The sequence below is a fragment of the Macaca nemestrina genome, chromosome 13 (assembly GCF_043159975.1).
Source record: "Macaca nemestrina isolate mMacNem1 chromosome 13, mMacNem.hap1, whole genome shotgun sequence".
Taxonomy (NCBI): Eukaryota; Metazoa; Chordata; class Mammalia; order Primates; family Cercopithecidae; genus Macaca; species Macaca nemestrina.
Genome location: NC_092137.1, coordinates 11,690,642 through 11,705,022, shown reverse-complemented (window position 1 = coordinate 11,705,022; position 14,381 = coordinate 11,690,642). Strand labels below are relative to the sequence as shown.

Here is a 14,381-nt window from a genome sequence, read left to right as displayed (position 1 = left end):
TTTTTTTTTTTTTTTTTGAGATGGTGTTGTGCTCTGCTGCCCACCCTGGAGTGCAGTGGCACCATCTCAGCTCACTTTGACCTCCACCTCCCGGGTTCAGGTGATTCTCCTTCCTCAGCCTCCCGAGTAGCTGGGATTACAGGTGGGCGCCACCATGCCCGGCTAACTTTTGTATTTTCAGTAGAGACGGGGTCTCACCATGTTGGCCAGGTTGGTCTTGAACTCCTGACCTCAAGTGATCTGCTCACCTAAGCCTCCCAAAGTGCTGGGATCACAGGCATAAGCCACCACGACTGGCCCTCTGTCAACTTTTAAACATCCCATCCAATTAGACTGTCACTGTCAACCAGCTTAACGCCCGTAACGAAACGGAGCATTTTCCATTTCATAGGCCTGGCCTTTTGCCTGTGATGTGTGCTGCTATGCAGGGGCCTCTCCCCAGCATCAGAGCGACAGCCACTGCGGGCCACTTGGGGGTCCAGCACTCCCACCTCCTCCACAGCCAACCTGCCCACCTGAGCCTTTCCAACAGATTAAAGGTCCTTTGGTGAGAGTCCCTTGTGCGTTACGGACCAGGTAATACTTCAAGTGTTTCTGCTTCTTGGGTTGAGTGGTCAGTTTCAGATTTATATGATTGGAGAATTCTGTGAAGTAACAGAAGCCTTTCTTTCCACAGCCAACACAATTCCCAGAGAAACCTGGAGAAGAAAGTAAACCATAAACATCTTTATTCTTTTATTTTTATTTTTTTTAGATGAAGTCTCGTTCTTGTCATCTAGGCTGGAGTGCAATGGCACAATCTCGGTTCACTGCACCCTCCACCTCCAAGATTCAAGTGATTCTCCTGCCTCAGCCTCCCAAATAGCTGGGATTATAGGTGCCTGCCACCATCCCTAGCTAAATGTTTTTGCAGTTTTTAGTAGAGATGGGCTTTCACCACGTTGGCCAGGCCGGTCCTTTTCAAATAAGACAGAGTTCATCCAAACTCTGAAGATCCACTTCCTGTACCACCAGCCAGAGAACTCCACAAGGCAAGCACCCCACCCTCTTAGACTAGCCCAGAGGTTAAGACGGCCTCGACTCAAGTAAAAGAGGACCAAGAAGACTTAGCGATAGAGATGGGCCCAGGCAAATGTGAAAGATTTAACGTGCTTGGGGGCTACTTAAACATCTATGTAGAGAGCAAACTTTGCAAGACAAGAGCCATCCCATTCCACCGTGTACACGGATCGGGGCACCTGAAGTGATACGAGAGCTCTTATTTCCAGAGGGGTGGGTTAGTTCCACTCTCAAAGCAGTGTGACTAATGAGATGGGCTACACTGGGACACCTCTTAAGAGTCCAAAATTCCATCCTGCTCTCAACTTGATCCCGTGAGTTTCTGAAAAGAAATCAGGAGAGCTCCGCAATGCCTGGCCGGCACACTGGCGAGTGAATTCCGTGGCTTAGCAGCCAGTGGACGGAGACGCTCTGCTAGAATGTGACTATCTTGCTGCTGCTGGCCTCTGCACCAGGCCTACAACTGACTTTCTGGGAGGCGACGGAGGCTCCCATCAGCTGTGAGGCTCTAACCAAGCCTCCTACATGGTGGCAATGACAAAAACACCTCCTGGGAGCTATTAAAATCCAGAGACATGTGCCTGAAAAGACCTTCACACACTGTAAAGTCTATTCAAACCATAGGCAGCGGGAGTGCTGGTTAAGATGAGAAATGTGAAGACTTGGCTTCTGCCCAGGATGACTGCTCTTATTTAAACGATCATAAGATGGCCTTGCTTCACCCACCGGTATGTCTGGTTTCTACAGGTCCAAAGGCCTTCGGCTGAGGAGATCCTGAAGCTAAGACTCATGTGTCATATTCTCCATTTGATAAGTCTACAAAGGTCACTGTGCCTGAGGCTGTGAGGGCCACCCGGCTCTGTGTGTAACTCTGCTCTAAAAGTCTCCCTAAGGTCTCTGGCTAGTGTTCAAAATAACTCCAGTTAGTGAAGGTTAAAAACATCTCCACAGATAAATAAGACGTCTACATTACAGAGGCTGACTGGACTCCCTGATCTATTTTGAGTGTATTTAGTCTTCCTCAAAAGGCATTAGAAATAAGGACAGATCTCTTGGCCTCACCATAGGACAGTTACAGGATAATTTACCTTCCACAGTCCTATTCCCTCTGTGCCAGCACAAACAGTAAGGTCCTGACATGAAACACTGTCCTCTCCAAGTGCTCGCTTTCCATGGGACAGGCAGGGAACTAACACGCACAGGGAACCAGGGCCATTCTTGCCATTCATCTCAATCCACAAGTGCCACAGGAGCCAGTCAACCTGGAGGGCAAGTCCTTTGTGAAATCAGAGAACCAGAGAGGCCCGTTGTTCAAATCCATAGGTACAGAAAGTATGGCATCCAACTCCAGCCTGAGGATGACGTTCTTGCCCACAGGCCTGGCATCCAAGGCTGCCCTGATGCCCCCTGGCCTTCATCTCCAGTTTTATTCCTGTCCTTCCTCTGATATGCTAATTCCCAGCTGGACTCCCCTGCCTCTCAACCCAGCCCGCTCCCACTGCCCTCCATCGACAGGCTCATCCTCTCCTCCGGGGCCCCACCTGTATACATCCAGCCCTCACTCAACACCCTGCTCCAGTGCCTACTCCCAAGAGCCTTCTGTGACCCAAAGGCTGGCTGGCACTTTCCTCCGGACTCCAGGCTCTTCCTGTAGCTCAGGGGCCTCTGAACATCCCAGTGATTGAAATTTGTGTCTTTCTCCCATCATTATTCCTCTAAGCTCGCAGCATGACTGCACGTGTGTGCAAGTGTACAGGTACTGACTAATGCCCCACACATGGCAGGCAGCCAGTTAATATCAAGAGGGAAGAAAAGAGAGAGGAAACAGGGTAACTGTGAACAGCAGCCTGTCAGGGTTTCTGTAAGCACTCTGAAGGAATAACCTCATGTCTTTATTCATTGGCCTCCAACTTAGGGACGCTTGAGATAAACCCAGCTCAACTGCTGCCTAAGAACAAGGCCCGAAGAAACCTTCAGAGCTCCCTGGAAGGGCTTCTAAGCCTGTTGTTTAAAAGATGGATGAACAGGAAACAGAACTGCAAGACGCTAAGAGCAACTTGCCAAGGCCAGGCTGTCATCCCTCTCCAGAGACAGCTAAGCAGGTTACAGGCCTCTGTCCCGTAAGAAACACGGGCTGGGGACCATGGCTGTGCCGCAGAGGCCGTCTCCATCTCCTCCGATGGGATGGGAAGCATAGACAACAGGGAGCCCTTTGTGATTCAGAAATGAGGGTGGACACCCTGGGTCTTGCTAGTACAGGAAACATTTAGGGACTCAGCGAGCAAACAGCTTTTCTGCTTTGGCAAAAACTTTCTGGTCAGGAGACCCAGCTGCTCTTCTGTGAGGTGTCTTGGAGAGACAGCCACAGAGGCCAACCAACAAAACCACAGGAGAAAGAGGGAAATAATGAACTGTTCTCTTCAGAAATCTACCTTAGGACTTGGAAATCTAGAAAGTTTTTTTATATGATAGGCTTAGAAAGCATGGGATCCTGCCTGAAATCTCAAATTCCTGCCGGGTATGGATATCCAGAATCGAAATTCTTCCTTCAGTGTCCTCACCATGGGAAACAGTCCATCATAAACACGATTCTTGTCACCACGCACAGCCACACCCTGTGATTTTCCCGTGTGTCTAGTTTAGCAGCTACAGGTAGCATTTGTTTAACAAGCACATCCTGGGCAGATATGTGTGCTGGCCACTGAGCAAGCCTCTCCCCTTCTGCTGAGAGGACAGCTACATCCATTCCCCCAACCCTTGCAAGGGAGTGTGTGTAAGCCTGGATGTCTGAGGGGCCTGGGTTCAAATCCTAACTACAGTTAGGTGATGTGAGACAGGTAACTAACACCTCCGAGCTTTGCTTTCCTCATCTGTCAACAAGGCGACAATAGCGACTTCATAGTGCACCTGTCATGGGCCAGGCACTGTGTCAAGCATGTTATAAATGTTCTCATTTAAACCTCATGAAGTCTGACAAAGCAATCAGCAGCAGTGTCCCAGTTCCTAGATGAAAGCATCAAGGCAGAGGGAGAGACAGAAACCCATCCATGGTACAGGGTGACCCAGCCACGGCTACAGGGTAGAAAGTGCTGGAGTTAGGATTGGAACGCATCTCCTCCCAAAAACCCACCTTGTAGGAGCACTATGGGGGTGAAGTACCTACGAGATGTCTAACATGTCAGGGGCACTCTGCAAGCAGCCCTCCTTTCTCTACCCCGGACTAGGAAGGCGAGCACAGTAGGGGTCATGACACTCACATGCGGCCCTAGGGGAGCAAATAGATAGCCCCCACCCCTCCAACAGTGTGAGATGTGGAGGAAGCAGTTCCATTTCTCTGCATTTCCATGTTCCAACCATCAAAGGGAAGGCTATGACTAAATGGGCCCTATGCCTCCTTCTAGGACTCAAGTGACATGATTCTTCTTGGAAGCATCTGTAGGTGGCTTCCTTCAGACCCAGTGGTCTCTGAGCACTTGGCTCATAGCAGGCTGGAGATGGCCCAGATTTACTGCTGGGGCCACTCCCTCTGCAGAGGGGTCCTCCCACAAAACCTCAGGGATGCCTCTAGAAGTTCACCTGTACCTGACCTTTCTTCTAGAACCACAGTCCAAGGAGATCTCGCTGATAGCCACTGCACCAGAGCTGGGAGCCACAAACATGTCCCCCACGCCTGATGCCTCCATCCAGCGCCTTCCCAGGAGAGTGGATGCTCAGAAAGGCCTTACTCTAGACCACTGTCCCTGTGCAGAGGGCCACTTAGCCCTAGTCATCAACCCTCCATGAAAAAATGCAAATCTGATGGATACTTTTGTGCACAAATATGTTTAGAAAGAAAATCTGATAGGAAACGAACCAGGTGCTCTGGGCAAGACATACATTAAAAATGCATGGTTCATAATTGGGTAATGTTTTTGGTTAAAAAAAAGAAATGGTCCCTGTTAGGAAGAATGAACAGACACAGTTAAATAATCCCACGATTGAGGCAGAAGGACCGGTAGCAATGACAGCAGTTCCTTAAATTCGGGCAGCATTTTCGAGTTTATAAAGATCATCATATAAAGAGCTGAGCTATCCTCAAAACCGCAGTCAGGTACCGCGTACATCTTTATCCCCTTTATAGATGGCAAACCTGTAGCCCCAAGGCAGGAAGTACTTCTCTGCCAAGATGGGACTGGCTGTTCCAGCACAGTGTGCTATGGGGAAGAATGGGGAAACAGCAGGAGTAATTTAGGAAGGCAATTCCAGGAAGACATCCTGGCAAGTGGGATTTAAATTGGGCCTGAACAGCAACTCTCTGTTCCTTCCAAATAATGAGCCTTGAAAGCCCACGAGCTCAGATGAGCACACACTACACCTAGCAACTAATGACCACCCTCCCCGTGCCTGAACATAAACAGTTACTTGGGACAAAAATAAGATCATCTTTGGCTCATTGTGCCATATTAATTGAAAAAAGAAAACACAGAATCTGGGAAACATTATTTTAAATCCCCACCTGGATAGAGAAAGGAAAAGCCCATGAGCAAAGTAAAACAAGGTATTTTTTATATATATATGCCCAGAGGCCCTGCCTTGGTATTTTGGCCAAATCCCAGCTCAAGTGTAGAAATGGCCCCCTTGTGTTGGGGAAGCCTAAGGAGCCGTACCAGGATTCCAGGTGAGACAGGAAGTGGGGCAGGGGTCCCAGGTGTTCCCAGGGAAGATGAAGCACTCAGGGGTGGTAAATAGTATGATGTTGTGAGGTTTGAAACATAAAACTCTCAGGCCATCATACTCCTCTAGAATCCTGCAGTAAGTTCATAACTAGTTCTTCTGCTTCAGTTTCTCCCTTTGCATAAAAATCAGTTGTGTGTCTTCTAAGCGATCTTCTTAAAACACAAATTAAAACACAGTCATCTAAATTTAACATCTAACACTCTAAATATCCTTTAAAATATCAATTATAAGGGTAAAACGAGGGAGGAAGGACCTACACATTAAGAAAAATTTGAGACACAGCAACCAAATGCTTTAGAAGATCCCTGTCTGGATCTTGATATAAATGCACCAATTGCTTTAAAAAAAAACTGTAAGATACAGTTTGAACACACTGAATATTTGATAATATTAAATAACTGTTAAATCTATTAGATATGATAATGGTATTGGGTTTCTAATGAAAAGCTGTTTTTTTGTTTTGTTTTGTTTTGTTTTTAAATGGAGTTTCACTCTTGTTGCCTAGACTGGAGTGCAATGGCTTGATCTCTGCAACCTCCGCCTCCCAGGTTCAAATGATTTTCCTGTCTCAGCCTCCCGAGTAGCTGTGATTACAGGTGCCTGCCATCACGCCCGACTAATTTTTGTATTTTTAGTAGAGACGGGGTTTCACCATGTTGGCCAGGCTGGTCTCGCACTCCTGGCCTCAGGTGATCCACCCCCTCGGCCTCCCAAAGTGCTGGGATGACAGGCGTGAGCCACCGCACCTGGCCCCAATATCTTTTAGAGATAATGCCGTGTGGAAATTTACAGATGAAATGATACAATGTCTGGGATTTGTTTCAAAATCATCCCAGAAAGGGAGAAGAGGGGGATATTATCAATGAAACAAGATTGGCCATGTGTTGGTAACCGTGAAAGAAGGCTAGATCACCTCATACCACGAGACTCTGTGCTTCTGTAGTTTGAAAACAGCTCCTTTTCCGAGCAGAACCCAGCTGGGCACCCTGCCCTGCCACACTCTCTACCAGCCTCCGCTCCAGCCACAGAGCACGCCACCCTGCCACGCTCTCTACCAGCCTCTGCTCAGCCACAGAGCACGCCAGCCACTTCTCCAGCGTGCCATGCTGTCATGCACAGGGACTTCCCTCTGCTGAGACGCCCTTCATCCTCCAGGACCTGGGCATCAGGGCCAGACCATCGGGGTTCAAACAGCGGGGTGGCCCTGAGCAAGTCAGTTAGCCTCTCTGTGCTTTCATGTCTGTATATAACTCTAGATAATAACAGACCCACCACATTGGCTATTTTAACTTATTTCGTGCAGTTTCTGGCACATGATAAATGCTCAAAAAGTGCCACCTGCTATTAGTGTTTGGTTTCTGTTGCTTTTATTCTCCAATTGGCAAAATTCTACTCATTTTTTCAGGGCCCAACTCAGATACCACATCCTCCCATTCCCATCCTCACTGGGCCCCTCCGATTCCCGGAGCACCTTACCCTCTCTGTAGACCATGTCGCACGAGGATGTATTGTAAGATTTATTGACAGAGTTGTTTGTTGTGGATTTCTAGGCTGATTCTTGGTGTGCCTGCATCCCCCCACCCTGCCCCCAGACGTAACTGAAGGTCCAGGCTTTCGTTTCAGGTTATATACTCAGTAAATGCATGCTGAATTCTTTGCCTGCTGAATGAACAAAGGACTCGTTTACTCCCATCTAAGAAAAAAACAATCTAGTGGGATATGTTTTCCCTCTTTATGTCTGAGCTGTCAACTCATTTAGATAAATTACCGGGCAATAAACTGAAACAAACACCTAGATTTTAATCTTTCAGCTTTTTCAGATAAAATACCTGAGTTGATTAAAAGTCACTAAAACAAGTCTCCTAATACTGCTGCTTCCTCCAAGGTATTCCCCAGCCTGTATTTTATAGATCACTAAAAAGCACTGAGCTCTGCCGCTGCAGGGCTGGAGGGCGCCACCTTGTCCTGTGTAGCCATCAGACTTAATTGCAGGAAACCTAAACAGTGTTAAGTATGCAAGCTGAGAGCATAAAGTTATTTTATTAAAAGAAGAAAGTGATGGTTAGCACCAACCAGGCCTTGTCACCCATTTCAGATGGCTTTTGGCAAGCAATTAACAAAGCTCCTACTTCCTCTCCTCGATGAGCTGGCTCTGTTACTGGCTGGTGGTGGAGGAACTGAAAGATCCTCGTCTCTGCAGGCCAAGAGGCAGAGCCTCCTTGATTTACTGCCCTGGCAATTCCTTTACAGTCACAAAGTGGTGGAATCCAGACGAATCCCCGGCCACTGCCAGATCAAACGCTAAGGCGGCCACCAGGCACGGCCTCCCGGACTCACTTTCATCCTGGGCGACTGTCGTAAGCGTTCAGTCTGTCATTGAATGATTCCATCAGCTTCTTTGCTAGAGTGGGTTTCCTGGGATGATTCTGTTTTAGAGAACTGGTTACAGTGAGTCCATGAGCCTGCCTCAAGAGAGTTGGCCAAAATGTTTTCTCCCCTTCGTCACTGTCTAGTGGTGTTGTCCCTCCAGCGAACATTCACCTGCCTTGTGTCGGAGTTCACACACGTGTGTGTCCCCAGTGCCTTTGTGGTAGGAGCCATCTCATTTCTTCTCCCTTCTCCATTTTCATCCTTTGCACAGCTCCTCAGACGTAAAGTGTGCTCAATAACTACCCATGGAGTGAGTTTATCCTCCCAGCTTTTGGGGCCGTATCAAGTGCAAAACTGTAGGCTTCAATGTCTATACCCATGGAAAATATGTAAGAAATTGTGGGGGTTTTCAATCTAGAAGTTTTTCCCATAAATTCTCACAATCAAACTTGCTCTGCATGAAGACTGTTCCTGAGGCTACATCTGAAGTGGATCATTACCAATCCTGCCTCCCGCCCAGATTGCCTCCAAAGAGGCAGGCCAGATGGAGGGGGCTGGAGCCACAGTCACAGGATGAGAACAGCCAAAGGGCCAGGGCACATGTGGAAGTCACCTCCCTGCTTCATGGATGAGGACACAGAAGCCCAGGGGGCTACACAGGGACCTGTGGGCAGATGCAGGACAGGAACCCAGATCCCTGGGCTCTCAGTCCACACCTTGGTGTCCCTAGATTTTACTCCACAATGGGGGAGCCTGCTGAGGGATGGCCTGGCACACAGTAAGAACTCAATTACATCATATGAGCAAAGGCAGCCAGGCTTGGCAAGGCCTGGCCCCAGCTCTGCACTCAGAGCCTTAGTGGGCCAACGGTTGTTGGAAAGATCAAAGGCTAGTGGTGTCCAGGGCTGGAAGGGAAAGCGGCGGCTCCCCCATCTTGACCCCATGTTGACCTTGACTGTGGGATGGTACCAGGTAGAATCTGGAGCCAGGAGGACTTGAGTTTGAATCCTGGCTCTGTCCCCTTTACTCATGCGACCTTGGGCAAGTTAACAGATACAAGCCCACCTATAAAACTGGGATAATAAAGACCACCTCTTGGCTGGGCGTGGTGGCTCATGCTTGTAATCCCAGCACTTTGGGAGGCCAAGGTGGGCAGATCACTTGAGACCAGGAGTTCGAGACCAGCCTGGACAACATGATGAAACCCCATCTCTACTAAAAATACAAAAATTAGCCAGGTGTGGTGGCGTGCTCCTCTAATCCCAGCTATTTGGATGGCTGAGGCATGAGAATCGCTTGAACCCAGGAGGTGGGGGTTGCAGTGAACTGAGATAGTGCCAGTGCAATCCAGCCTGGGCAACAGAGAGAGATTCCATCTCAAAATAAATAAACAAACAAACAAGCAAACAAGCAAACAGACCATGTCTTGAGAGATGAGTGATAAACCAAAGGGGAAAACAGATACAGGGTGCCTGGCAGTCCTTCAGGACAGAACATTCTGGAGGCAGCAACACACTCAGCCTCATTCTCCTCTGCCTCTGTAGGCTATTTCCGAGACTGTCTAGGACAGGGTTTGTCACCCATTCCTGACACAAGCGGGCACTTAGGGAGGTCTGAAGAATAAATGTATGAAAAATGAATGCTAAATGGTGAGCTTTCTGCAGGGATGCAGTCATACTGTAAATGCATCTCATTTGCATTCCATTCCACAAAGAACTCTTCTACCAAAAAACATAAACAGGGCTGCATGCTGCACCTGGGGTCCCAAAGATGGTCCCTCTGTTGCCACCACCCCCCGCTGTGACCTCCCTTGACCTTGCTCTACCCCAGTGCAGAAAGAGCCACAGAGGAGGACAAAGCAGAACTTACCAAGAAGAGCATTGTGGCCATTGTCATCTGGCAAGAACCTCTTGTCAACGGCGCACACCAGGAGATGGTCCGGTAGGCTGGGGGACTTGGCCCCCACGAGGAGAAAGCCCACAGGGACGTCAATGGGCTCGTTGGAAATGGAGACGAGGCGCAGGTCCTTCCCGGCCTGGCAGAACCCTAGGAGGGGTGGACAGGGCTCACACACTGCCCAGGGCTTCCCAGAAGCGGGGTCACAGGGGCAAAGGGAGGAAACGCTCTGGGTCTGCTCAGGAGAAACCCTTATCTCTGGGTGTGCTTGACCTCAAAATTAATCCTGAGAGATAAAACTATAATCTTAGTTGGCCGGACATGGTAGCTCACACCTGTAATCCCAGCACTTTGGGAAGCCAAGGCAGGAGGATCACTTGAGGTCAGGAGTTCAAGACCAGCCTGGCCAATGTGGTGAAACCCCATCTACTAAAAATACAAAAATTAGCCAGGCGTGGTGGCACACACCTGCAATCCCAGCTACTCGTGAGGCTGAGGCAGGAGAATCATTTGAACCCGGGAAGCGGAGGTTGCAGTGAGCCAAGATTGTGCCCCTGCACTCCAGCCTAAGCAACAAAGTGAGACTCCATCTCTCTCTCTCTCTATATATACACACACACACACACACACACACACACACACACATATATATACACACACATATACAAAATCATAGTTATCCACGACACAGGTCACACATTATTTGTCTATTGGTGCCACCATGTAATGCACATTAATGTGCAAATGAAGCTCAACAGGAAGAAATTTTAAACACATGATGGCAAATGGAAACATATACAAGATAAATCCTTAAGAAACTGAGGGTCCTCTGATGTTTCTTACATGCTGCATTTTTGGGGGCTGAGAAAGAGGCCATCATGAAAAACGAAGGCTGAGAATCTGATAGCGTTGGTTTCCTCTAGGGGGCGGTGGGGAGGACTCGTGGCCAGGACACAGGCACAGAGCAGGCCGAGAGCACAGAGATTCTCATTCCATGCCCTTCGGAACCTTTTGCGTTTTAGAGTTTGTAAATTTCCTATTCAAATAATACATCTCTACAAATATTTGGGGGAAAAGGTAAAAGAGAGAGCCAGCTGAGATTAATTTGGATAAGCCTTTTCCAGGGTCTTGTCCCAGGTAAGGGCACACCTAGCTCCATCTCCTGTGCTCCCTGTAGCTTTAACTCCCGACTGAGACCTCTCTGGGAGCCCCGATGAGCCAAGGCCTTCCCAGCAGGGCGCTACAGGACATCATGAAGACTGCTCCTGCGTGCAGGGCTTCCCCACTCACTGAGCATTTGCTCCGTGGTTTCCCATGTGCTGCTGGGCGGGGGCAGAAGAAAGCAACACCTGTGGGGGAGACGCTGGCAGGCGTGGGGCCAGGACCACCACATGCCAGGCACTGGAGAGGCAGGCTCTGCAAAGCTCTCATCTCATCACCTGCAGCAAAGTGTGGCTGTTCCCATTTTGAAGATAGGGAAACTGAGGCTCAGAGAGCTTGGGTGATTTGCTGCAAGCTACAGAGAGGTGGACCAGGAAGGGAGGCCAAGCTGACTCCTAGGTTTGGAGCATGATATAGTCTGGCTGTGCCCCCACCCCCGTCTCATCTTAAACTGTAACTCCCACAATTCCCACATATTGTGGGAGGGATCCGGTGGGAGGTAATCGAATCATGGGGGTGGGCCTTTCCCACGCTTTTCTCGTGATAGTGAAGAGTTTCCCCACACAAGCTCTCTTGTCTTGTCTGCTGCCATGTGATGTGCCTTTCACCTTCCACCATGATTGTGAGGCCTCCCCAGCCACGTGGAACGGTAGGTCTAAGAAACCACTTTCTTTTGAAAATTGCCCAATATTGGGTATGTCTTTATCCGCAGTGTGAAAATGGACTAATACAGGGCAGTTCCTTGCATTGGCTTGGGGAAGGGAGGTCAATTCCCTGAGGTCAACATCAATTCCCAGAGGTCCCCTAACTCTCCGACCTAGGTCCCTCCCAGCCTGGTGTGGTCCATGACTTCTGAAGAGCTGGAGGGATGTAGGCCATGAGTAGTTACAGTGTTTACTGTATTTATTTGGAAATTATGTGAAAATATAATAACCATTGGAGAGTTTAACCTCTTAATGTTTTGTTTCTTTTTTTAAGAGATAGGGTCTTGCTATGTTGCCCAGGCTGGCCTCGAAGTCTGGGCTCAAGCAATCCTCCTGCCTCAGCCTCCCTGTAGCTGGGACTTGACTACTTGCGCCACCATGCCTAGCTGAAGGGTTTACCTCTTACCATTTAATTCAGTGGCCTTTTAAATACTTAGACACTAGAAGACCTACCTCACTAAGAGACACCATATTGCCTTCCCCTTGCCTGGAAGAGCAGCCCAGCAAGGGCCGAGTCCCTCCCCTCCCAGTCATCATGCTCAGGGTCAAGTCCAGACCCCAAGGCAGAACACACGGGGCCTTCACACCAAGTCTCATCACTCTTCCAAGCCTGGCTCTGCCACACCTCAGGCCCCTATGTAAAAAATCTGTTAGCAGTTCCCCCAAATGAGCTGTAATTTCACCTGACTAAGCCTTTGCAAATGCTGCTCCCTCTGTCTGGAACTTCCCAGCTTCCTCCAAGCCCTCCACAGTCTCCTGGCTGACTCGTACTAATCCTCCAAAACCCAAAGGGCCACCTCCTCCAGAAAGCCTTCCCAAAACTCTCTACCTGCGTTAGAGCCCCTCCTCTGCTCCATGCACCCCTGCTTGCTCCCAACTGCGTGCAAAGTGTCCACTTCCCTGTATAGCTCCCATCAAACAGGGATCTCTCATCCCCTTTATCTCCATATATCCAGAGCAAAGAGTTCAATAATTACTTCAATTACTGCTTAATTTAATAATAACCAGTTAGTTATCTTAAATAACTAAGGACTGAGCACAATGCCTGGACATTGTAGGCATTCCAAAAATATTTGTATGGGGTACCACAGTGTCCTATGTAAACCCTTTTACAAATAAGGAAGCGGAGGCTCAGAGAGAGGCAGTGATTGGAACGCAGCTACTCAACTATCTGCTAAGCAGCACGGCCTGCATGTTTCAGTTGTGTCTGATGCCCAAAGTGATGTTCTCACCGCTAACTGGCCTCCCCGTTTGACTGGCATGGTGTCAGGACAGATGAACTCATTAGCAAAGAGGTTGTGTGGTGCATGGGTGTCAGAGTCAGGGGTCTGCCCCACGCCTCTCTGAGTGCACAGCACAAGCTCTTAGCACAGGGCTAAGGTGCCACCCGCCCAGCATCCCCAGGCCTCTGTTCCTCAACAGTGAAACTGTACCATTACTGACTGAACAGGGTCCCTGAGATTATGTGTATCCGCCTGTTCAACACTGACATACTGATGGGTATGAAAGATTATTCCAGCCAAGCACGGTGGCTCACGCCTGTAACCCCAGCACTTTGGGAGGCTGAGGCAGTTGGATCACCTGAGGTCAGGAGTTTGAGACTAGCCTGGTCAACATGGTGAAACCCCATCTCTACTAAAAATACAAAAATTAGCCAGGCATGGTGGCATGTGCCTATAATCCCAGCTACTCGGGAGGCTGAAGCAGGAGAATTGCTTGAAGCCAGCAGGTGGAGGTTGCAGTGATCTGAGATTGCACCACTGCATTCCAGCCTGGGCAACAGAGTAAGATTCTGTCAAAGATGAAAGAAAAGAAAAGAGAGAGAGAGAGAGAGAGAGAAAGAGAAAGATTGATTATTCCTCCTAATCACTTCTGAGTTCAATATGCTGGGCAAACAGGCCTGAGTAGGGAAAATGTACTCTAGGTTCCAAGCAACCAACACAGAAAAATGAATGTCTGGCTCCCAAACCACTGGTCAAGTTGAGGCTGTCCAAAGAGCAGCACAGAGGCCTGCCTTAGCATCCCAGCATGGTGTCTCTGGAGCTCCCGCTTCAGGAGGGCAGGCCGGGCCAGCACCTGCTGGGGGCCCACAGGCATAGCTCACACCTCAGGGAAAGCAAAGAGGAAGACCAAGGAGGACCCCTGCAACACACAGTCACAGGCTCAGTTACCGGCCTGGCCACTGCCTCCAGGCAGCATAGCAGGCACTGCCTGGCCAGGGGCTGGCAGAGGCTCACCATCTGTGGTGCAGCATCCTTCAGGCGGAGGGTGCAGCTGGAAAGGGTTTGGGGGGCTGTTTGTTTCCAGCCCTCCTTCTCCCTCTTCTTCCTCTTCCTCATTGTCCACTCGGCTACCACCTAGATGGGGGAAGAAGAGTGATGAGCAAGGCAGCTGCTGTCCGGCCTCAGAGCTTCCCCCGGGGCCTTTCCTCTGCCTGGATTCTCAGGCTTAACAAGCCCAGGACCTACAGGACTA

The 14,381-nt window shown here is 49.3% G+C and overlaps 1 protein-coding gene across 20 annotated transcripts in view; it reads right to left on the bottom strand.

Moving 5' to 3' along the window:
• The window catches only part of LOC105486477 (growth regulating estrogen receptor binding 1), a 159,739-nt gene that overhangs the window by 65,976 nt on the left and 79,382 nt on the right, over positions 1-14,381 (bottom strand). For all 20 annotated transcript variants that reach the window (XR_011611459.1, XR_011611458.1, XM_071076241.1 and 17 more), the window contains exons 3-5: positions 14,144-14,263; positions 10,015-10,191; positions 516-698 (exon numbers count right to left, since the gene is read on the bottom strand). Coding sequence is in view for 18 of the 20 variants with exons in the window: in XM_071076241.1 (XP_070932342.1) it covers positions 516-698; positions 10,015-10,191; positions 14,144-14,263 (480 nt within the window). In the remaining 2 variants the exon portion in view is untranslated. The remainder of the gene's footprint in view (positions 1-515; positions 699-10,014; positions 10,192-14,143; positions 14,264-14,381) is intronic.